This window comes from Aspergillus stella-maris (assembly GCF_047715825.1).
Source record: "Aspergillus stella-maris strain CBS 113639 unplaced genomic scaffold BDV14scaffold_93, whole genome shotgun sequence".
In the NCBI taxonomy this organism is placed as follows: domain Eukaryota; kingdom Fungi; phylum Ascomycota; class Eurotiomycetes; order Eurotiales; family Aspergillaceae; genus Aspergillus; species Aspergillus stella-maris.
Genome location: NW_027396887.1, coordinates 1 through 21,187, shown reverse-complemented (window position 1 = coordinate 21,187; position 21,187 = coordinate 1). Strand labels below are relative to the sequence as shown.

Genomic DNA, 21,187 nt, shown 5'->3' with positions numbered 1-21,187 from the left:
GCTGCTTAAAGGCTTCTTTTTTTTTTTTCTCTCTCTTGTTTGTTGCTGGTCAGAGCCATGAAACAGGATGCGAAACAGTGTGCTGCTACCGTACTTCCTCACCATCAGATGTTTCCCAGCCCTAACGATGTGCGACTTGTACAGCCTCACTCTCCCCCGATCGGGCGCTTGGCCCCCACATTGGCGGCTGCCTAGTTGTTCTATTTAACTTCTTGCGCCGCCGCTGTTTTGGCTCCTTCAACCCAACAAACTTGACTCACACCGAAACATGCGTCACGCTATTCTAGCCAGCCAGTTTCTGGCCGGTGCTCTTGCCCTCAACGTCCCGCGCAACCTCGCCGTGCGCCAAAACAACAATACCACCACAAACACCGCCTCCCACACGATCCAACTTAGCGCAACCCTGTACGGCTCGCGATTTCACGCACCAGTCACAATCGGCGGCGAAACCTTTAACCTCCTCGTCGACACCGGCAGCAGCGACACCTTCGTAATCGAAGACGACTTTGAGTGCGTCGGCCTCACGAGTTTCTCAGACGACTTGATCAACGTCGCCCAGTCCATCTGCGGCTACGAAGACACAGCCTACACCCTCGGCGAAAGCAATACCTACGAGCGCATTACAAATGAGTCGTTCCAAGCGGCGTACGGCGCCGGCATCGCGCGTGGCCTGATGGCCTACGAGGATATCGAGCTCGGTGGTGTGACGGTAACAGATCAGCGCTTCGGACTGGTAAACTGGTCAACGCCCATGGGACTCGGCGCAAGCGGGATTCTCGGTCTCGCATACCCATACCTCACTTCAGCCTGGGAAGTCAACGGCACAATCGACGAAAACAACCTGACCTACCAGGGCGAACGCGAATCATACACCCCGCTCTTCGTGAATATGTACCAGCGCGGTCTTATCGAGCCCTACTTCTCGCTTGCGCTTGACCGGCTCGACTCCGATAATGAGAGCGGGCCCGGCGGCGTGATGGTCCTCGGAGGTCTTCCTAATATTAACCTTGCGAGTAACTTCACCACCGTCCCAGCAGAGTACTACGATGCCGCCGAAACGCGCGCTGCAAACGGTACCCGCCTGCGCTCGTACTGGGCTACAACCGTTGACAGAATCTCCTGGGGCGACGACGATGACGCATATACACAGTCCTACCAGACGGTCGTTGACTCGGGCGCACCAATGAACTACGTCCCCCGCTCCGTAGCAGACTCCTACAACGCCCTCTTCAGCACGCCCTCTACATATGATGACACGACGCAGGGATACCTCCTTGAGAGCTGCGACGTCACGGCCCCTGATTTCTCCGTGACGTTGGGCGGAATGACATTCACGCTCAACCCCGCTGACCTTGTCATTAAGGCTGGCCAGGATACGTCAGGTAACGACGTGTGCATTAGCACCATCAACAGAGGTCTGGAAATGGCTACTGACGAGACGGACCTGACTAATACGACGGAGCTGTATATCCTCGGCGCGAGCTTTTTGAAGGATGTTGTTGCGGTCTTTGACTTTGGGAATTCGGAGATGAGGTTTGCTGAACGGGAGAGTTCTGCGATGAGCCTGGGTAGTGTTGGAGTTGGCAAGTTTGTTGCCCTTGGTGCTGTTGTTGTGATTCTTCAGGGGTTGTTTTAGATTCCGAAATGAAGAATGGATGATGGGGGTTGTGAATTTGATGCGTTTGATGTTGACGTGTATATATGCCGTTGCATTGCATATTGTATATAATGATCTTGCATGATCTTGCATGATATTACGTTTGAGCAATGATACCACCTATAACTCCACTATTTATCCATAGACAGGTATACAAGCAACCGCAGAGCTCCATAACTCAAACTCCAACCCACCCTCAAACACTGCCCAAATCCACATCCATATCCCCATCCTGCCGCTGATCCCTCTGAGTATCCCCAGCAAGAACTCCCCTCGGCCACCTCAACCACTCCTCCCAATCCTCCCCAACCCTACTATTCAATGTCCTCTCAACCTGCCCAATAATCCACCCCCCACTCCCCCCAAAGACCCAACTCCCCCTATACTCATACAAAAGAACCGCATAATGCGCCAAAACAACCAACCCCTCCGGCCTTCTATCCTCAAGCGTCTCAATAAACGGCACGCCCACCATAACAGGCCACGAAATCAGCCCATTAATCCCCGCGTGGCCCTCGTCCTTGTACTTTGCCGACGCGACGTCGGCGCAGGATTGGAGTGTTTCGATGGCCTGCTTATACACGCCCTCCAACTCTGGTCCAAGGCTTGAGGAGAGTATCAGGGATAGGAGGTGCGATAGGTGTGCTGATAAAGGGGGGTTGGGGTTGTGGACTTTCATCCCGATGTCCAGGGCTGGTTTTAGGGGAGATGTATCTGAGGTTAGACTTGACCAGCGCGAGCGGAGGACTGCGCGGACGCCCGTGTGGAGGCGGAGGTAGTGCGTGAATCTTGATAGGAAGGATTCGAAGTCGTTGTCGTTGTTGAATGTGTTTGTGTGGTAGATTAATGTGTCGCAGAGCATATGCACGCCTAGTACGGAAGAGAAGAGGAAGAGCGGGATTGCTGAGGTTGAGTCTGTGTCCTGTCCTGCCTCTCCCTCTCCTCCACTTTCACTTGTACTTACACCATAGAACCCCCCCTCCTTAAACAAACCCAACGCATGTGTTTGAAGATGTGCGGCGTGGTAATGATAATACTCCCTCTCCTTCTGCGTAGTAGACAAGATACTCATATGCAGCGCACTAAACGCCAACAGCTCATTGATGAGGTACGGCGTCGCTATCACGGGCGAGCCAAAGACGGTGCTTAGCCATGGTAGAGACCTTGTAGGGTCGAATGTAAGGTGTGTTTTTGAGAGGAGGTTCTGCAATAGTGTGACGTGGAGCATGTTTGCGGGGGCATCTTCGGGAGGCTGGGGCGTAGTGCTAGGACCAGCGCCGGAGAAGGGGCCGGGAGTTGGTGATTGGGTGTACACTTGGCTCTGGAATGGCGACGGAGCCTGAGAAGGGATCGAACTTGGCGTAAGGGTGTCTGTCCGCACTCCAGGTGAATTTGACAGCCTCGTGGTGGAAGTCGGCCCTGCGCTCCGGGACCGAGGGTTTGGCCTCCTCACAGCGGGAGGCGCAATGACGATACAACTCCCATACTCGCAATCCCGCTCAGACGAAATACAATTCGAGCAGATAGGACGCCGCTCATCGCACTGAAGCGGAGAAGCGGGGGGGTCCGTCAGCCGGAGAACAAAGTATATTCTAACTAGGTGGAATAAAGTGCTTACATACCTTAACATGCCGCCTCTTACACTCCAGGCATCCATTGCGTGACTTTCTGTGTGCTCGGCGCGCCATGGCAAATGAAACCGGACGCGTGACGAATGATGAGTGGCGAGGCGAGAAGAGTACGCGTATAGGAAATGGGCAAATAATCTGCAAGAGTGCAAGGAAATACGAGTTCGAGATATCTGCGGCAGGAATTGTGGCGCCTGGAGTATACCTGGGGTTCAGGATTCTAGTCGAAACTCCAGAGATAGCGCAGCAGGAGATAAAAATTCTAACAAATGAAAGGCGAATTTGTCCGCGTATGCACTGGCCACTGTGGGTTTGGGCTATTCAGCAGAAGGAACGATTGGTGCGCATAGAGAGGCCCACATATCGGGTTCCATGTTCCGTATGGATTCCCCTTGGCACATCTATACGCGTATAGAGATGTTGCTCTGATTCTGACAGATATAAGTATGGAAGAGGTGTTAGACTTTCGGGGTCTATTCAACATTCTATCAAGGCTATAGTTGATCGAGATCAACATGGCTGAACTGAAACCCTTCCGCGACAACTACTACCTGTGGGAATATGTCCCCTCTATTGCTGCGTCGGTCATCTTCCTCCTTCTCTTTCTTGCTGTAACGGTCTTTCACTGCTGGAAGGCAAAGAAAACCAAAGCAAAATTCTGCATCGCGTTCTGCATTGGTGGTTTGTGTATGTTTTCTATAATCATTCTATGATTCTATATTCTAACGAGTCTCAGTCCAAGTCATCGGATACGGTGCTCGCGCGGCATGCACAAAGCGTACGGACCAACTCATGCCCTACATCATTCAAAGCATCTTCATCCTTCTCGCGCCCGTTCTATACGCCGCCTCGATCTACATGTTCCTTAAGCGACTAATGCGCGCCGTCGAGGCCGAAAAGTACGCTCTTATCCCGATCCGCTGGCTCACCACGACATTTGTGACTGGCGATGTTGTCTCATTCCTTGTCCAGGGTAGCGGCGCGGGTATGATGGCCATGGACGGCATGGCTAATATGGCAAAGGGTATTGTGATCGGGGGTTTGATGGTGCAGATTGTGATCTTTGGTTTCTTCATGGTCACGTCGGTGGTGTTTGAGATGCGCATGCGCAGAGCGCCAACTGCGCGCGAGGAAATGTGGCGAAGGCACTTGTATCCGTTGTATGCGGTGAGTGTGTTGATTATGGTTCGGTCGATCTTCCGCGTCATTGAATATGCCGGGGGGCAAACGGGATATTTGCTTAGCCACGAGTGGCCATTGTATGTGTTTGATGCGGTTCTGATGCTGGGAGTCATGATTATCTGGGGCCGGTGGCATCCGGGGACCATCAGGCAGGGTGTATTGGGGGAGCAGGTGATGAGTATAGGGGGCTATCAGAGCAAAGCATAAAGGCAGCGGGATGGACCTTGAGACAGTTCCCTATCCTGAGGGGCAGCAGTCCAACATATATACCATAGAATCTCATTCGCATCAGAGGCTCAGACCGTTCATCGTCTCAGCCAACAGTCTTTGGCAGAGCTTGCTTGACAGCCTTCTCGGCAACTTGGCGGTATTGAACGCAGTACTCAATGAGCTTTAGAATGCTTTGATCTTTCCTGCTTTCGCAGATATTTGACAGCACATCTTCCATCTCCCGCAGTAGTATAATATCAGCCTGAGCGCGCGGACTTCGCGCATCTTGCACAATCAGTATTACTAGCAGCTTCAGCGCGAAAACAAGATAATGAACCATGACCCTGTCAACTAATCAGTATACACGCAACTGCGCTTAGCACGAACGAGTCCCGACTTACCCGGAAATGAGTGGGTTATCTTCCGGAATATGCTTCACCAACTTCAAAGAGGATCGGGCAGCGTCTGTACAAAGTCGCTCAGAGACGAGACTCCGGGGATTTGGAGAGCGGAATGTCAAGTTGGAACTTTTGATAGAGTCGAGTTGCATAGACAAAGCGCTGGTACAGGGAATGGTCCGGCGATGGATTGTCAACAGGGAGTTATAATAGCAGAGTTGCAAGTGTACAACCAAGGCACAATTTCCTCTTTTGATAGTGTGAGCGGCGTCGGGATGGCCAGGACGATACTCTGCTGGAATATTGGCCTTCCACTGCTCCAGCCGGGCGTCCAGTTCACCAACGCGGGAAATAACCTCGGAGTCGCTCTTATCCTGTGCGGATAGCGAGTACAGAGCGCGGTAGATATCTTCTTTCAGACGGATTAGACCACAGAATGCGTCGAAAAAATCGAACAGTTGGACACTTGGGAAATCTGTGTCATCGGCTTCACCCAAGCTGAGGCAGGCAGGTGACGTGCCGACCTGCAGGGCGTAACTAGGTAGAACAATGTCAGAGAGGATCAAGATTGGACAAAAGAGAAAAACGTACTCTATGTCGAGAGCCCGAGTGATCATCAAGACCATGCGAGCCTGGCGGGAGATGCTCATCTCAGCTGGAGATAGTCCGTGAAGCGTGCGGACGGCCATTGGGACCATTGTGCTAGACAGATTATTGTGGAAAGTACCAATCAAATAAACTGTCTTGAAATTTGTTAGCCTTTCCTCTAAGGATATTGTGCTAATGAAGCTCACCATTGTGATCAACGCCTGGACTGATAACAAACTCGGGGTGTGGGTGAAGAATGCGCTCCAGGACATGGTCGCATTTTTCCAGTATAGCCACGCCTTGGAGCAAGAATTTGGATCCAGCAAAGAGGCTACAGCGAGAGTGGCATTGAGGCACGCCCATTTCTCAGCAGATGACTCTGGTAGTATGGGATAGTCTTGTTCAAAGTGTAACATGACTTCATGCTCCTCGAATGTAGGGACAAAAGGATTGACGGACTCGAAGTAGGTCTTCAAAAGTCGCCGAGCTTCATCCTTTGGTGGCAGGGCAATGAACTGGCGGCGCAAAGAGGAGTGGAAGTCCGCATCTGTTAGATCAGGGCCAATTGAAGAAGGTAGCATGAGGTTCCAGTCGAGCGGTTCGTCGCCAACCGCATCTTGCAGCCATTGATCGCCTGCTGAGGAGAAAATTGAGAACGGATGTGAACCTGTATAGTCGGTGAGTTAATGGAGTAAAAAGCATTAGAAGATAGACAGCTACTTACGCGGCTCGTTGACGAGTGATCTAGGCAGTGTAAAGCAAGACAATGAGGACAGAGGGTCAGGGTTGCTCAGGGTCTCGTCCACGATATGACCGCTATGGAGAGGGAGGTCGAAGTGGACCGCGGAAGGTGCAAAGGGCTCCTCAAACACGGGAATTTCCGAAGAGAGAGGAACAATGTTCTGGAAGGACTTATCTGCACCACTCGGCGGCTCTAGAGAAGTTAAGCCAGCAAAGAGATCTGGGTCTCTAGTCCCTGTCTTCTTCTTTGGGCTGGCCGGAATGCAAGGCGACGAGCGCCGTTCACAGGCTCGACAGCCATTGGTACCGTTCATATCGCATCTTACTTTGCGACGATGGCAAGATCGACATGCCTGAACCACGTCAGTATAAAGGAGGAATGAACGGGGCATTACGTACCTTGTCTGTCCGCAACTTCTCGATCCGGCCTCGGGAGTTCATGGCGAACACTACTTCTGGTCAACTCGGCATGGGGCTTGTAATTAGTAGCACCGAGGTAGACAACAATACAGCACTGCAGAATGAAAATGAAGTCCAGACTCGGTCGGTCAGGGAAAGCTGCGGCTTAACGGCGGGAGACAGTGGGTACAATTTAGCATATCAGCCAGTAATGCTCTCTACCGATATCGATAGCAAAATACGCCCCGGGGCCCTTTCCTTCCGGCTGTATTACAGTTGGTTTCGGGGCTGAGGCTCTTCTGGCCATACATGTCTCTCTATATGGCAGGTCCACCGGTATTACGCCGGCCCAGCTGTCACCCGGGCTGTACTATCTGATACTTATCCTGCAACGGTCCCTGATTGCTAATTGATATCTCGGTGCTGCTCGGAATGTCTTGGTCCCGCTTAAGAATCAAAATGTTGCGGTCCGAGATGATGATTAAAGAGATCTCCCCTGGTCTCGCTGATCCTTTTCAAGGTCCGCAACCCCTCGCTGACAGCCCTTACGTCCTGATACCTAGTCCAAGACTGCCGTCAGGATGTCTGTCTTTGGTGGAATTCCGCCCCAGGGCGAGAAGGGTCAGCCTTATACCGAACAGGAAACTGGCCATCGCTTCGATACAGACACGGTCGCATCGAGTGTCACCAAGGCCGAGGGACAAGATGAGGAAATCTCGGAAGAAGGACTGGAGGAGGAGATCGAGCACATGGCCCGCGAACTGACCCGTCGATCTACACGCTTCTCGACTACCCACACAGCCAACCCATTCTTCGAAGAGAACAAGGAGTCGGCACTGCACCCTGACAGTTCTACCTTTCGCGTGAAGGACTGGATTCGGAATCTTTTGTCTGCTCAAGCTAGCGACCCAGAGCGCTTCCGTCAACGCACTGCTGGTGTCGCATTCAAGAACCTGCGAGTGCATGGTTTTGGTAGTCCCACAGACTATCAGAAGGATGTCTTCAATGCGATTCTCAGCGTCGGGGGACTGTTCCGGAAGCTGACCAAGTCTGGTCTTCAGAAGGTCCAGATTCTCCACGACTTCAATGGTTTGGTCCGGAGCGGCGAGATGCTGTTGGTGCTGGGTCGTCCTGGAAGGTGAGATCAACTACCTCCTGCATCAGGGAATATCTAATGGTTGTAGTGGTTGTACCACATTCCTCAAGACAATCGCCGGCGAGATGAATGGTATCTGTGCTTCTGATGACACATATATGAACTATCAGGGTATTTCTGCCCGCTTGAGCCCTCCATTCAAAAGACTAGGTGCCCTAACTTCTGGTTCTCATAGGTATCTCCGCCCACGACATGCAAAAGCGATTCCGCGGTGAAGCCATCTTCAACGCCGAAACCGACGTACATTTCCCTCAATTGTCCGTCGGTGATACCTTGACATTTGCCGCCCGCGCGAGAGCCCCTCGTACACGCTTCCCTGGCCTCAGCCGTGCCGACTATGCATCTCACGTTCGCGACGTCGTCATGACCATGCTTGGACTTCGCCACACTTTCAATACTCGCGTTGGTAATGACTTTGTTCGTGGAGTCAGTGGAGGTGAGCGCAAGCGTGTCAGTATTGCCGAAGCCATCCTCAGTGGAGCGCCGCTGCAGTGTTGGGACAACAGTACCAGAGGTCTGGATAGCGCCAACGCCTTGGAGTTCTGTAAGAACCTGGCTCTTATGAGCAAGTACGCGGGAACGACTGCTTGCGTTGCCATCTACCAAGCCTCGCAGAATGCATACGATGTACGTTACCCTATCGGGTTGAATGCGCATAGTTAACTCTTCCAGGTCTTTGACAAAGTAGTCGTGCTGTATGAAGGTCACCAAATCTACTTTGGCCGCACCGGCGAGGCACAGAAGTTCTTCGAAGATATGGGCTTTGTCTGTCCTCCGCGCCAGACCACTGCCGATTTCTTGACCTCCCTGACCAGCCCTAGCGAGCGACGAGTTCGCCCAGGATATGAGGACAAGGTGCCTCGCACGCCTGTCGAGTTCGCCCAGCGATGGCGCAACAGTCCCGAATGTGCTCGTCTGCTCTTGGAGATTGATACCTTTGACCAAGAGTACCCTGTCGGCGGCGAGGCCTTGACCAACTTTGGCGAGGCCCGTCGTTTGATGCAGTCCAAGCAACAACGCGCCGGATCCCCATACACTCTTTCGGTCTATGAACAGGTCTCGCTCTGTCTTGTTCGAGGCTTCCAACGACTTCGTGGTGATGCCAGTTTGACCACTACGGCGCTCATCGGTAACTTTATACTCTCATTGATCCTTGGTAGTGTTTTCTACAACATGCCCGGTGATACGACTAGTTTCTACTCTCGCGGTGTCTTGCTCTTCTACGCTGTCTTGCTGAGTGCTTTCAGTAGTGCTTTGGAAGTGAGTGAACCATACTACCTTGAAAAGAGCATAACTGACCAGATAGATTCTCACTCTCTACGCGCAACGTCCGATCGTCGAAAAGCAATCGCGATACGCCTTCTATCACCCCTTCGCCGAGGCCATCGCATCCATGCTTACTGACATCCCGTATAAAGTCGCAAACTCGATCACCTTCAACCTGCCCCTGTACTTCCTTTCCAACCTGCGCAGGGAGCCTGGCGCGTACTTCACCTTCTGGCTGTTTTCAATCATCACTACGCTTACCATGTCAATGGTCTTCCGAACCTTTGGTGCAATGTCTCGCTCGCTAGCTCAGGCCTTGGTCCCCGCTGCACTGTTGATCCTGGGTCTGGTCATTTACACCGGCTTCATTATCCCAACACGCGACATGCTCGGTTGGTCTCGCTGGATGAACTACATCAACCCCATCGCGTATGCCTTTGAAGGTTTCATGGTAAACGAGTTCCGCAGCCGACAATTCCCTTGTGCCTCGTTCGTCCCCTCCGGTCCAGGCTACGAGGACGTCAGCCCCCAGAACCAAATCTGCAGTACCGTCTCCGGAACAGTGGGCTCGCCATTCATCGACGGCGACGCATACCTCGCTACAGCGTATCAATACTATGCCTCGCATATCTGGCGTAACGTCGGTATCATCTTTGCATTCATGATCTTCTTCATGTTCGTTTACCTCACTGCGACGGAGTTCATTACCGAGGCTGTCTCGAAGGGTGAAGTGCTTGTTTTCCGTCGTGGACATCAACCCAAGATCACGAATGACGATGAAGTCAGTGCAACGGCGCCTGTTCATGATGACTCGAACCCTGAGCACAGCGGTGCGAAGATTGAGCGGCAGAAAGCGATTTTCCAATGGCAGGATCTGTGTTACGATATCACTATTAAGGGCGAGCCTCGTCGGATCTTGGATAATGTTAATGGATGGGTTAAGCCCGGTACTGCTACGGCGTTGATGGTACGTCAACATTCCTCCTGTTTAGTGTCCGCTTAACTGTTTGATGCGCATGCTAACTTCAATAGGGTGTCTCTGGAGCCGGAAAAACTACTCTGCTCGATGTCCTGGCTACTCGAGTCACCATGGGCGTGGTTACCGGTGAGGTTCTCGTCGACGGTCTTCCTCGCGATGACTCGTTCCAACGCAAGACTGGCTACGTCCAGCAGCAAGATGTACATCTGCCGACTTCGACTGTGCGAGAGGCATTACAATTCAGTGCTCTGCTGAGACAACCCGCGCACTTCACCCGGCAGGAGAAGCTTGACTATGTAGATGAGGTTCTGGAGTTGCTTGGTATGCAGACTTACGCCGATGCAGTTGTTGGTGTGCCTGGTGTTGGTGAGTATACCGTTCCTTCTTGCCTAAGGGATGTTGATGCTAATGTTTGATGTAGGTCTCAACGTTGAGCAACGCAAGCGTCTCACGATCGCCGTCGAACTGGTTGCCCGTCCCCAATTGCTTCTCTTCCTCGATGAGCCGACTTCGGGTCTTGACAGTCAAACATCATGGTCCATTCTCGACCTCATCGAGACGTTGACAAACCACGGCCAGGCCATCCTCTGCACCATCCACCAACCCTCTGCAATGCTCTTCCAGCGCTTCGACCGTCTCCTCTTCCTCGCCAAAGGTGGCCGCACGGTCTACTTCGGCGAAGTCGGCGAGAACTCCTCCATCCTAACGAGCTACTTCGAACGCAACGGCGGCCACGCCATCACTGACGGCGAGAACCCCGCTGAATGGATGTTAGATGTAATCGGTGCAGCTCCAGGCTCCCACAGCGACATTGATTGGCCTGCGGTCTGGAACGGCAGCCCCGAGAAGCAAGCTGTCGTCGATCATCTCGCTGAACTGAAGTCGACTCTGTCTGTGAAGCCCAAGGAGCAAGCTTCCGAAATAGAGTACAAGGAGTTCGCTGCCCCTACCTCCGTCCAGCTGAAGGAAACTCTTCTCCGTGTATTCTCGCAGTACTGGCGAACGCCGTCATACATCTACTCCAAGATTGTCCTCTCCATCCTCACAGCACTTTACAACGGGTTCTCCTTCTACGGCGCCCAGAACTCGCAACAGGGTCTCCAGAACCAAATGTTCAGTATTTTCATGCTAATGACGATCTTTGGTAACCTGGTTCAGCAAATCATGCCTAATTTCGTGACCCAGCGCGCAATCTATGAAGTTCGCGAGCGGCCGTCAAAGATGTACTCGTGGCGCGTGTTCATGGCCTCGAACATCATTGTTGAATTGCCGTGGAACCTGCTAGTTGCAATCCTCATGTTCTTCTGCTGGTATTACCCTGTTGGCTTGTACAGGAATGCGGAACCTACTGATGCCGTGCATGAGCGCGGGGGTCTTATGTTCCTCTTCCTGGTTACATTCTTGTGGTTTACTTCGACCTTCGCGCACATGGTTATTGCTGGTGTTGAGAATGCTGAGACGGGTGGTAACATTGCCAACTTGATTTTTGCTCTGCTGCTGCTGTTCTGCGGGTGAGTAGTCCCCTTTGCCCCATTACCCCCCATACCAAATATCGATCAAGCTAACAATGCTGTGCTACCAGTGTCGTCTCAACCCCCGAAGCAATGCCCGGCTTCTGGATCTTCATGTACCGCGTCTCCCCCTTCACATACCTAGTATCAGGTATGCTCTCGACCGCAATCTCAGGAACAAGCGTGGTCTGCGACTCCATCGAAACACTGCAGATGAACCCACCCAACAACCTAACGTGCTCTGAGTACCTCGGTCCCTTCGCGAAGGCTGCGGGGGGCTCAATCCAGAATCCAGATGCCACTGAGAACTGCGCGTACTGCGCTATGGCGAGTACAGATGACTTCCTTGCGAGCGTTAGTTCTTATTGGAGCGATGCGTGGAGGAACTTTGGGCTCATGTGGGTGTTTATTGCTTTTAATGTGGTTGCTGCTATTGGGGTTTATTGGTTGGCGAGAGTGCCGAAGGGGAGTAAGACTAAGGTGAAGTCGGCGTGAGCTGAGCCTTTCCTAGTCAGGGGTATGGAGTATGAGGTCGTTGGTTGGGTTGGGTTGAGTTGGGGGTGTGGGTGGATGTAGAAAGGGCATCGGGGTATGATGATGGGATGGGATGAAACGCCAGTTGTAGGCTGTCCCTTGAGCAGTGGAGGTATGCATTTCTCTGCCTGATGCTCGTCTTTCTTTTTTATTCTTAGACTAGATTGTTCTCTTCTTTTCTTGTTTCTTCTCCTTTAGAGAGGCTATATATGCTCCGATTTTAGACATATAATATAGTTTTAGTTTAGACATATACAACTTCATTCGATTGCACGCACCTCACCTCACCTACCTCTACCTACCCACCTACACCTGCCACATACATCCATGTCCACTATCCAAAAATCAATCCCATCTCTCACTCCCTTACCTTCCCCAGTATCTCAATCAACTCCCCAACAACAAAATCCGGCCTATCCCTCTGCACAAAATGCCCGGCGCCCTCCGCGATCACTGGCCCCTTCCCGCGTCCTTCCTCCGTCAACTGCACAAGGCCCTCATTATACTTCCTCCAAAATGGATTCACATACTTCCCCGTCAACTCCCTCACTCTCCCCATCCTACTGCTCTCCTCAACAAAGGCCTCAGGATCATGCCCAACAACAGTAATCCACGTCCCGCCATTCGGACCCGTGAGTTTTGGACTGCTAGAAGAAGGAAGCAAGTCCGGGAGGTTGGAGCGGGAAAGACCCTCTTTACTTCCCACAGACGGGTGGAATATTTTTCGGACTCCTTCTCGCTCGGTTCGAATGTCGGAGGCTGTTATGCCTGAGGGAAGAAGAGAGGGGTCAAACTCTGCGTCGTCAGGGTCAGGGTATACAGAGACGAAGTCTGAGTTCGCGAGGACGCTGTCGAGCAATAGCATCCCCGCTACGGTGCTAGTATAGGTCTGCGCGTAGAGACGGGCAATTGCGCATCCGATTGAATTCGCGACAAAGATAAGTTGGATTTTATCCGTTTGACTTTCGTTAATGCCCAGGTTCTCGGCTGCGATCTGGGAAATTAATTGTCGGAGATCGGATACAACGGCCATACAGTCGTGGCCGTGACTTGGATCTTGTGCATTGGCGTCGTCGGGATCGCGGTCGCTTTGGCCTTGGCCGTAGCGGTCGTATGTTAAGATGCTTGGGAGACTGGGGGAGTGGGAATGGGACTCTTGGAGTTGTGTTATGGCCGGGAACCAGGATGTTTGGGGGAGACCGAGGCCGTTTAGGAAGACTAGCAGCTTCGGGGTGGTTGGAGGGGGCGTGGGCGTTGTTGGAGGGTGGAAGGTGTAGGATAGTTTTGCGGTTAGTTTTGTGGATAGGGTCATGTATTGTATTTCGGCCATTTTGGATGCGATGTTTGATTTGATGCCAGCGGATGTCAAGGAGGTAGGTATGTAGAGGGTTTCTGGATGTGGAATCGTGAGACTCTCTGGTTATCTGCAACCAAGTGCATGGCATCCCACCTTATATAGTGATGACGCTTAGACCTCGGTCAATACTTGATACCTTGATAGGTACTGTGGACTGTCGAGATGTTCAGCTGAGCGGGGCAGTATCCTCCTCCCAGGCACCTGCATTCAGCTGAGACGCCCTTCCAATGGACAGCTCATATATATTTCGTAAATTGTTATACCAAGCTTCACCCCACTCGCCTTAGCCTGTTTAGCCCTAGTTCAATGGTTTAGACGCTCAGCTTCCAAGAATCAAAATTCGGTCTCAGCCGCAGGGGCCCGAAAAGGAAATCTAGTCATGCACCTATTATATCTCGTTAGAATCGGGAGTTAAGGATGCCGGTGTGCCCGGGCACACTTGCATCCTGGCTTACTTTTCCCGTGGTCGTGATCGGAGTCGGAGTCAGAGTCAGAATCAGACGGGAGTCGGCGTCGCATAAGGTGATAGCCCCGGTACCTAGGTCAAGGTCAGAATCTAGGCTCAAAATAAGATCTAGTAGCAGATGGGCCGATGCAACCTAAACATCGAGCGAAGACATTGGATGGTGGTCATGCAACCATAATCTACAATTGCGTGCCCCAATCACGCCTCAAAGATACCTCCCTTCAAACTTGGTATTCAACAGTAGTAGGTAGATGCTAGTTTATCTCCAGATATCTACTTTATGTGAATACATAGTCCCCATTCAAGGCAGGCACGCCGCACGGGAAACAAGGCTTCAGTGGTCTTTTTTTTCTCTCGTGGGGAGAGCGTGTCCCGCATAGGTAGTACCTAGGGTTTAGGTAGGTACACAGGTGCAGCTACTTGGTAGCAATCGCACGTAGGAGTTCAATCAAGATTGAGAGGTGTAGAACTATTGGGTATTAAGATTATATAGAGGTATATATGCTTCCCAGACGCCATGTGCAATGATAATTTCCGCTTGTTTGCTTTTGCTTTTGAGAGGTGATGGCGTTGGCGACAATACCGTAGGCAAAGCACTCGCTAACGCCCGATCAACGAAACTGGAAACCATAATGCCCTATACCCAAACAACGCCGTTATATGCATTCGAAAAAACTCTTCACCATACCCATTTCGCCAGTCTTACTGGCAAAGCCCCCGGTAGCTTTTGACAACATCCTCACAAGCCCCCCAAATCCTCCTCCGATTCGCAATGCCCATAATCTCCGTATTCTCCATCCCATAACTCGGTTTCGTAATCGCATTAAGCCAGATGTAAACTTGTTTGTGGTCGAGTTCAATATCCAAGTTCTCATCGCTCGTCGACTCCAATTGAATGTTTGCTTTGGATTTCCTCAGTACATCTCCCTCCCACAACCACGGCATATCGGATTCGATGAAGCGGCGCCAGAAGTAGTCGTCTCTTGTAAGGGCGTAGATGTATGGTGAGGCCTGTATGAGGTTCTTCAGAGACTCTCCAGGGAGGAAAGAGGCGATCTGGTAGATGAGTTCTGCGGGGAGGGTACTGAAGGGGTTCTTCAGTTCCCGGGTTCCAAGGTCAATTCCTGCTTTTGGTGTTGATGTTGACGGGCTCGATGAGACGTGGAGTGACTTGTTCAGCTGAACTTGTGATCTCAAGAACGATGTCAAGATGGGTGTGTTTGTTGGGTGGTGGACGGTGTACTGTGCATCATTAGCTCCATATTACCAAGTCATTGCATGCAAGGGGGGGGGAACGAACCTCAACACCAGGCAAACACCGCCAATACTGCCCCTGCCCCTGCGCAACATCCTCACCGTAGTTCAATCGCAGCGCTGACCCAGCCTGATTACATAGACTCATCATAGCGTCGTAGAGAACATCCAGATTGACGTTCTTGACATCCGTAGAGCCAGTCAATGAGCGCAGGAGAATCTCAAAGCAGCACCAGTGGAAAGGGATCACTGGGCCAGGCGAAGTATCCGTCCCAAAGCCGTAGCTTTAGGCGGAGATACGTTAGAGCAGTTCTCTTCAGAAGGGAAAGTGGATGGTCTCACCAGCTGAAGTATGTTCTTTGGATGCGATTGCCTAGTTTAACGGCCATTTCGCCCTGGTAATTATTAGCTTTGTTCAATTTATAGATAAGCTTGAAGGTGACTTACAGCATCAGAGTAATATCCAGGTCCTGAAACGAATGCTGTGGTTTTTCCCTCGACTTCGTGCAGTCCCAAACAGTGGACTTTGGATGTCCATGCTATACTGTCCGAATCGACGAGGCGTGGGTCATAGCTGTGAATTGACTCCTCATCGCTTGGTGTTCTGTATCTCGCGCCGTCCGGCGACCGCGAGATACTCTGGACATATTGTTGTCTTCGCTCGGCCGTCGCATCTGAAGGCGTGCCAATGCGCAAGCCAGAGAAGCCAACGCCGCAGATGGCGCAGTAGCAGTCGAAGGCCATGTCGATTTCAATTAACGAATGTATAGAACGATTGAATGGAATGCATAGAATAGAAGAAAGATTGACAGTGACAAGTGACAGTGCCCTTAAAAGACCTGATCGATACAAATATCGCCCACAGATCAAAAATCCCAACCCGTCGAAGATCACACCAAATTTAGAGAGCGCCCAGCCAATAATCTTCTGTCTAGATCCACACGGGGCAAAAGAATTCGAACAGTTAACCAATCAGACTGCAATTGAGCATTCCAACCCCTGAGCAGACCGCCATTCCGGGCATCTCCCGTCCGCAGTCTCTCAGCCTCGGTCAGTCCATTGTTGCTTCTAGTGCGCTTGTCTCGGATTCTGGAGAAATGATCAGGAGAGGCGGTGTATTTGCTCCATTTTGATGGCGAATCTGGGTTTTCTGGTCATGCAGCCGTTGAATCTTGCGATCTGGTGGGTTTTCAGAGGCGAATTAGGGTTTCCGACCGTTAAAGGGTTGTTTTTCTTCATTGTTGTGCTGATGCCGATGGATCCGATCGTGAAGATGTTGTCCTCAGGCATTCATGGTGGTTTTAAGTTACCATAAAGTGTTTAACTCATCAATCATATCTTCAAAGGTGTCAGTGAGATTCACTTGCTGTTCACTTAGGTAAAAGTACGCATCGTACGATTTGTCACCAGACCTTGTTGCTGCCACAATATATATTTCTGTCCAGATGACCACAAGCCAAGCTCAACCACACCACAGCTTGACAATTCCAGGATGGTCTATGATCTAGAACAATTCCTTGGATTTTGTGAGAGAATCGCAGAAGAAGAAAAGAGCGAGATTGGCGATAAGCTGAGTTGGCTTACTCCGGCGACGATGCGATTTATCATCTCGGTCTTTGCCGACCACCGAGACGTGAAGAATGGAAAGGCCCATCAGCCCTACAGAGTACGACCGTTTATTCGGTCCTCTATCAGCCAATTAGATTCTCTAGAAAACCACGCATCGGGGAAAACAGTTGCCTAGAGTGGAGCTGGCCTTACCATCAACTCCAACCTTGTGGAAGCTGCAGAATCCACCAGAAATAGAAGCAATCCAGACTAGTCTCAGTAACTTTCCCCTCTATCGTGCGGGGACTTCAGTCCATGATCTCATTAACCAGGCCAAGCATCAAACTACGGAGTAGGCATGGCTATTCTTGCTGCAGTGGAGCGATATCCCGTGTGATAGTCAAGGCTTGTACGTCTTCCGCATGTAGATCCTATACAATTCTTCATTCAAGAAGACCTCCCGTGAGGAGAGCCCTGTCAATGAGTATTAATATCCTCCTATAAGATAAACGGCGCATTCGCATACCGACTAGACCGGGATCACCTGCAGTGCAACAGCGGGACATACCTCCGCGTGAGGGGACATTCAGCTGCTGACATGCCGACTCATCCGGGTCCAGAGTCCGGTCGAGTTAAAGTCTTGACTTCCTTGGCTAAAGCTTGGGCTGGTTGCATATCGCGCTCATCCTCCGGTCCACGCTCCTCTGCACGCTCACGGCCCACCGGGGCGTACCCACGATCAGCGCCTCGCTATGCCTATTCCTCAACATGACGCCGCTTTCCACCCCCTCAGACCAGGATTATATCCTGGTTTCTGTACTCCTCTAGGCAGCAGGCGTTGCGATCGTCGGAGGGAGGAAGTGTTTGTCCCCGCATTCATACCGCTTCGGCCATAGCACCGAGTGAGAACTGCGTTGCTTTCCTGGAGACGAGTCAGCCGGCAGCCCTGTTGAGCTCAGCTCCGAGGCCGGGCTGATAACCATGGTTTCTCCTCACGAAAATTACCTCAGTGGCAGGGGAGGTAGGACGAGTCTGATCTTCCCCTCATCTCATCAGGGACGAGTATAAATACGTCTTCAGAGTACGACCCCATCTGCTTGATGATTGCTGTACCTCACCCTCCATCTCAATTCCTCATCATGAAGTCGACGATTGCCCTTTCCGTTCTTGCCCTCCTGCCGTTGGCTCATGGCGCGCCCACCCTCCCGAAGCGCGAGCAGCCGGACCCTCCGTTGAGAGGCTCAGAGGACCTCCTTGGGTATTCTCCAAATAACAAACTTGCGCCGCCCACTGGAGAGATCCCATACACCCTCGTGCCAGGCCAAACAGACGACAAGGACTTGGGAACATATCTCGACTTCTCCAACGTTGAGAACCCGCAGCCTATCCGTGGATCTCTTGGAGGAGACGACCCCGGTCCTCGTAAGTATACCTCGAGTTTCTTGACTGCGTCAACTGACAGGAACAGGCAATGCGGCCCTCGACCGCCAGAACAGTGACAAGTTGGCGCCGCCTGGGACGGACCATGGCCAGACAATTAACGCCAACTGGCCCATGTCTTTGAGCAAAGCCAAGTATGTGGCCATCCAACCCGCATTAACCCGTTCTAACATTCAACAGACTAGGCCTTGACGGCGCCGGATGGTCCCGACAAGAGAATGTCGTCGTCATGCCTGGGGCTACAGCAATGGCTGGTGTGGACATGCGTCTTGAGGCGAACGCTTACCGCGAGCTACACTGGCACGTTGCAGGCGAGTGGAGTCTTGTTTTGAATGGCTCGTGTCGTATTCAGGTATCTTTAATCCCCTCTCATATGGTTACTACGGACTGAAACTAAGAGAACAGGCTGTGAACGAGGATGGTGAGACCTTTATTGACGACGTGACCGAAGGAGATGTCTGGTTCTTCCCTCCGTAAGTCAACTTGTTTCATATCATTATGTCTTGAGGAGAGTTACTGACCAAACAGTGGCGTACCTCACTCTATCCAGGCTCTCGAGGGCGGCGTCGAGTTCATGCTTGTTTTCGACGACGGATCCTTCTCCGAAGACAATACCTTCCTTGCCAGCGAGATCTTCGCGCATAACCCGGTAGGCCTTATACGTCCACTATTTCGTATCTTGGAGATACTAACAGGCATCTGTGTTTAGAAAGAAGTCCTAAGCAAAAACTTCGACCTCCCTATCTCCGCCTGGGACAACATACCCGACGGCGAACTCTTCATCTTTCCCGGCACACCCGCACCAAAAGACATAGCCCAACAAAACATCAGTACCCCCGACGGTCCCATCCCCAAGCAAGGCACCTACTCCTATCACTTCTCCGAACAACCAGCCCACATCGTCCCCGGCGGAAGCGTCAAGATCGTCGACCCCCTGACCTTCCCAGCCGCCAACAACTTCGCCGCGGCAATCGTAACCGTGCATCCCGGCGCCATGCGCGAGATCCACTGGCACCCTACGAGCGACGAGTGGAGTTTCTTTATTCGTGGGCAGGGAAGGGCAACGCTTATTGAGGCGCCAAATGTCGCGACGACGTTTGACTTTCATCCTGGTGATGTTGGGTATTTCCCGCAGTCGCATAGCCATTATGTTGAGAATACTGGGGATGAAGACTTGGTATTTTTGGAGGTTCTTCAGGCGGATCATTTTAGTGGTATGCTTAACTTTTACCGTGTCCTCCTCACATATCGCAGCTAACGATAATGGTTGTATAGATATCGCCCTTGGCCAATGGCTCGGCTCTACCGATAAACAAATCGTCGGCGACACCCTGAGCCTGTCGCAGGCTACGCTGAACAAGTTGAAGCCCGAGAAGCAGTTTGTTGTTGCGGCGCCGAGCAACGGGACACTCTCTGAGTAGGATTGAGTATGATGGAAACGGCTGTCTATGACAACAATTGGGATCGATGAGATATCACTCGCTGTCATTGACAGCTGCACTGGAGAAATCGCTACATGGAAATGACATTTTTGTCTTGTCTGCTGAGTATATAAATGATGAGATATGAATGGATGGCTTGGGATTTTCATCTAGTGTGATCTTGGCTTTTAAATGTCCTTATGCTTGAAAATCGTAGTCATCGACACTATCATTTAGGAGCTAGTGAAGTCCCAGTTCAACGCAATTAAATTGACTTAAAATCAAAGTCTATACTTTACCCAGCTCAATTACCGCTCGAGGTAGGGACTCAAAGCTTCCTGATGAAGCAAAACATGAAGGCATCCATCAATGCCCTATACAAAGTGATTCCCACAAGACACGTACTAGTAGGGGTTCAACGTAAGAAAGGTAAGAGAATGCCGAGCGTTTCTTGATACACAAACAACTACCCTACCATACCCATATCGTCGGGAGCTCCTGGTTTCTATAGATTCTTTCAACGTCGGTTCGTTAATACGCGTCCATCCTGTCGGTCGTCGTACAGTAGATGGATATCTAGGCCGCTGGTTGACTCTTGCATGTGGTGCTTGACGAGTGTCTTGATGGCAGGAATGAAAGTCAGGGAGTGAGTAACAATACAAAAAGAAACCTTGATGTGATATGGTATATAGGAGATCCGGCCCTGAAGGAATGAAGAGAAAACAATATTGAATCCCGATAACACGGGTTTTAACTACCTAACTACCAGACCATTCCATAGCACACTACTCGGCTACCACTACCACCACCCCTGAAAAGTCGGTGTTTCCGCCTATTTTCAAGAACCACACTTCGCATCGCTCACAACGCTAACCCGCCACGTATCAGCCGTATGCTTCAACTCTCCACCAACATACCCCTTCCCATCCTCATGCTTCACCTCGCAGTCGTCAAGGAGAACTTGTACGCTCTCGGCGATGTGGACTAGGTTCATGGTTCGGACGGATTTACCCTGCGCAAAAACAAACAATTGGAATCTATTAGCACCATCCCAATTCCAAAAAGTCAACGCAAAGCAAACAAATGTTAGAAAGGCTGAACAAACGGCAACCAATCAATCGGGCGCCTCGCCGGCGTGATACGACGGCGCTAGGAGGAACAATGTTCCGACCCGAGCGTCCCCGTCGTCCCCTGCGAGGACGATGAGGACGACGCGGGATCGCGCGGTCATCCTCGAGGAGGACGACGAGGACGACGGACGGTCGTCCCCCGCGGCCTCTCGCAGGACGAATGGGACGATGAGGGAATGTATATAAGGACGCTCACTACCCACCTGTATCTACTTTCTGTCTCTCGTGCCTTATCTTCAGTTTACAGTAACATAGTCAGATCGCCAGTACGAACCAAGTTACTATTGCATCTTCTACTTTGCTCTTCTCTCTCTTGATATCA

General features: G+C 51.5%; 8 protein-coding genes across 8 annotated transcripts; 4 read left to right on the top strand and 4 right to left on the bottom strand.

Moving 5' to 3' along the window:
* Nucleotides 1-18: 18 nt before the first annotated feature.
* Nucleotides 19-1,816, top strand: BDV14DRAFT_183997 (aspartic peptidase domain-containing protein). Its single transcript, XM_073770446.1, has one exon. It carries the CDS (start codon nucleotides 269-271, stop codon nucleotides 1,634-1,636), a length of 1,368 nt encoding a protein of 455 aa, XP_073622756.1. The 5' UTR covers nucleotides 19-268; the 3' UTR covers nucleotides 1,637-1,816.
* Nucleotides 1,817-1,853: 37 nt separating this feature from the next.
* Nucleotides 1,854-3,345, bottom strand: BDV14DRAFT_205311 (uncharacterized protein; the record flags this gene model as incomplete). The annotated part of the gene is made up of 2 exons (XM_073774695.1): nucleotides 1,854-3,200; nucleotides 3,280-3,345. 2 exons carry the CDS (start codon nucleotides 3,343-3,345, stop codon nucleotides 1,854-1,856), a joined length of 1,413 nt encoding a protein of 470 aa, XP_073622755.1.
* A 455-nt stretch (nucleotides 3,346-3,800) lies between these two features.
* Nucleotides 3,801-4,674, top strand: BDV14DRAFT_193470 (RTA1 domain-containing protein; the record flags this gene model as incomplete). The annotated part of the gene is made up of 2 exons (XM_073771780.1): nucleotides 3,801-3,972; nucleotides 4,022-4,674. The coding sequence occupies 2 exons, from the start codon at nucleotides 3,801-3,803 to the stop codon at nucleotides 4,672-4,674; spliced, it is 825 nt and encodes a 274-aa protein (XP_073622754.1).
* Nucleotides 4,675-4,780: 106 nt separating this feature from the next.
* Nucleotides 4,781-6,845, bottom strand: BDV14DRAFT_212117 (uncharacterized protein; the record flags this gene model as incomplete). The annotated part of the gene is made up of 6 exons (XM_073776242.1): nucleotides 4,781-5,021; nucleotides 5,079-5,612; nucleotides 5,667-5,818; nucleotides 5,870-6,330; nucleotides 6,388-6,757; nucleotides 6,804-6,845. The coding sequence occupies 6 exons, from the start codon at nucleotides 6,843-6,845 to the stop codon at nucleotides 4,781-4,783; spliced, it is 1,800 nt and encodes a 599-aa protein (XP_073622753.1).
* A 539-nt stretch (nucleotides 6,846-7,384) lies between these two features.
* BDV14DRAFT_212116 (ABC-2 type transporter-domain-containing protein) lies at nucleotides 7,385-12,210 on the top strand (the record flags this gene model as incomplete). Its single annotated transcript, XM_073776241.1, has 8 exons — nucleotides 7,385-7,941; nucleotides 7,988-8,070; nucleotides 8,135-8,586; nucleotides 8,632-9,219; nucleotides 9,266-10,192; nucleotides 10,258-10,570; nucleotides 10,626-11,715; nucleotides 11,787-12,210. 8 exons carry the CDS (start codon nucleotides 7,385-7,387, stop codon nucleotides 12,208-12,210), a joined length of 4,434 nt encoding a protein of 1,477 aa, XP_073622752.1.
* A 129-nt stretch (nucleotides 12,211-12,339) lies between these two features.
* BDV14DRAFT_183991 (alpha/beta fold hydrolase) lies at nucleotides 12,340-14,131 on the bottom strand. The gene is made up of 2 exons (XM_073770445.1): nucleotides 14,062-14,131; nucleotides 12,340-13,991 (listed from the first exon to the last, which is right to left on the bottom strand). Exon 2 carries the CDS (start codon nucleotides 13,577-13,579, stop codon nucleotides 12,608-12,610), a length of 972 nt encoding a protein of 323 aa, XP_073622751.1. The 5' UTR covers nucleotides 13,580-13,991; nucleotides 14,062-14,131; the 3' UTR covers nucleotides 12,340-12,607.
* A 212-nt stretch (nucleotides 14,132-14,343) lies between these two features.
* BDV14DRAFT_183989 (F-box protein) lies at nucleotides 14,344-16,105 on the bottom strand. Its single transcript, XM_073770444.1, has 4 exons — nucleotides 15,774-16,105; nucleotides 15,669-15,721; nucleotides 15,373-15,610; nucleotides 14,344-15,314 (listed from the first exon to the last, which is right to left on the bottom strand). The coding sequence occupies exons 1-4, from the start codon at nucleotides 16,068-16,070 to the stop codon at nucleotides 14,775-14,777; spliced, it is 1,128 nt and encodes a 375-aa protein (XP_073622750.1). The 5' UTR covers nucleotides 16,071-16,105; the 3' UTR covers nucleotides 14,344-14,774.
* Nucleotides 16,106-18,013: 1,908 nt separating this feature from the next.
* Nucleotides 18,014-19,735, top strand: BDV14DRAFT_205305 (putative oxalate decarboxylase; the record flags this gene model as incomplete). The annotated part of the gene is made up of 7 exons (XM_073774694.1): nucleotides 18,014-18,296; nucleotides 18,343-18,448; nucleotides 18,495-18,666; nucleotides 18,720-18,787; nucleotides 18,843-18,963; nucleotides 19,024-19,528; nucleotides 19,590-19,735. 7 exons carry the CDS (start codon nucleotides 18,014-18,016, stop codon nucleotides 19,733-19,735), a joined length of 1,401 nt encoding a protein of 466 aa, XP_073622749.1.
* Nucleotides 19,736-21,187: the final 1,452 nt, after the last annotated feature.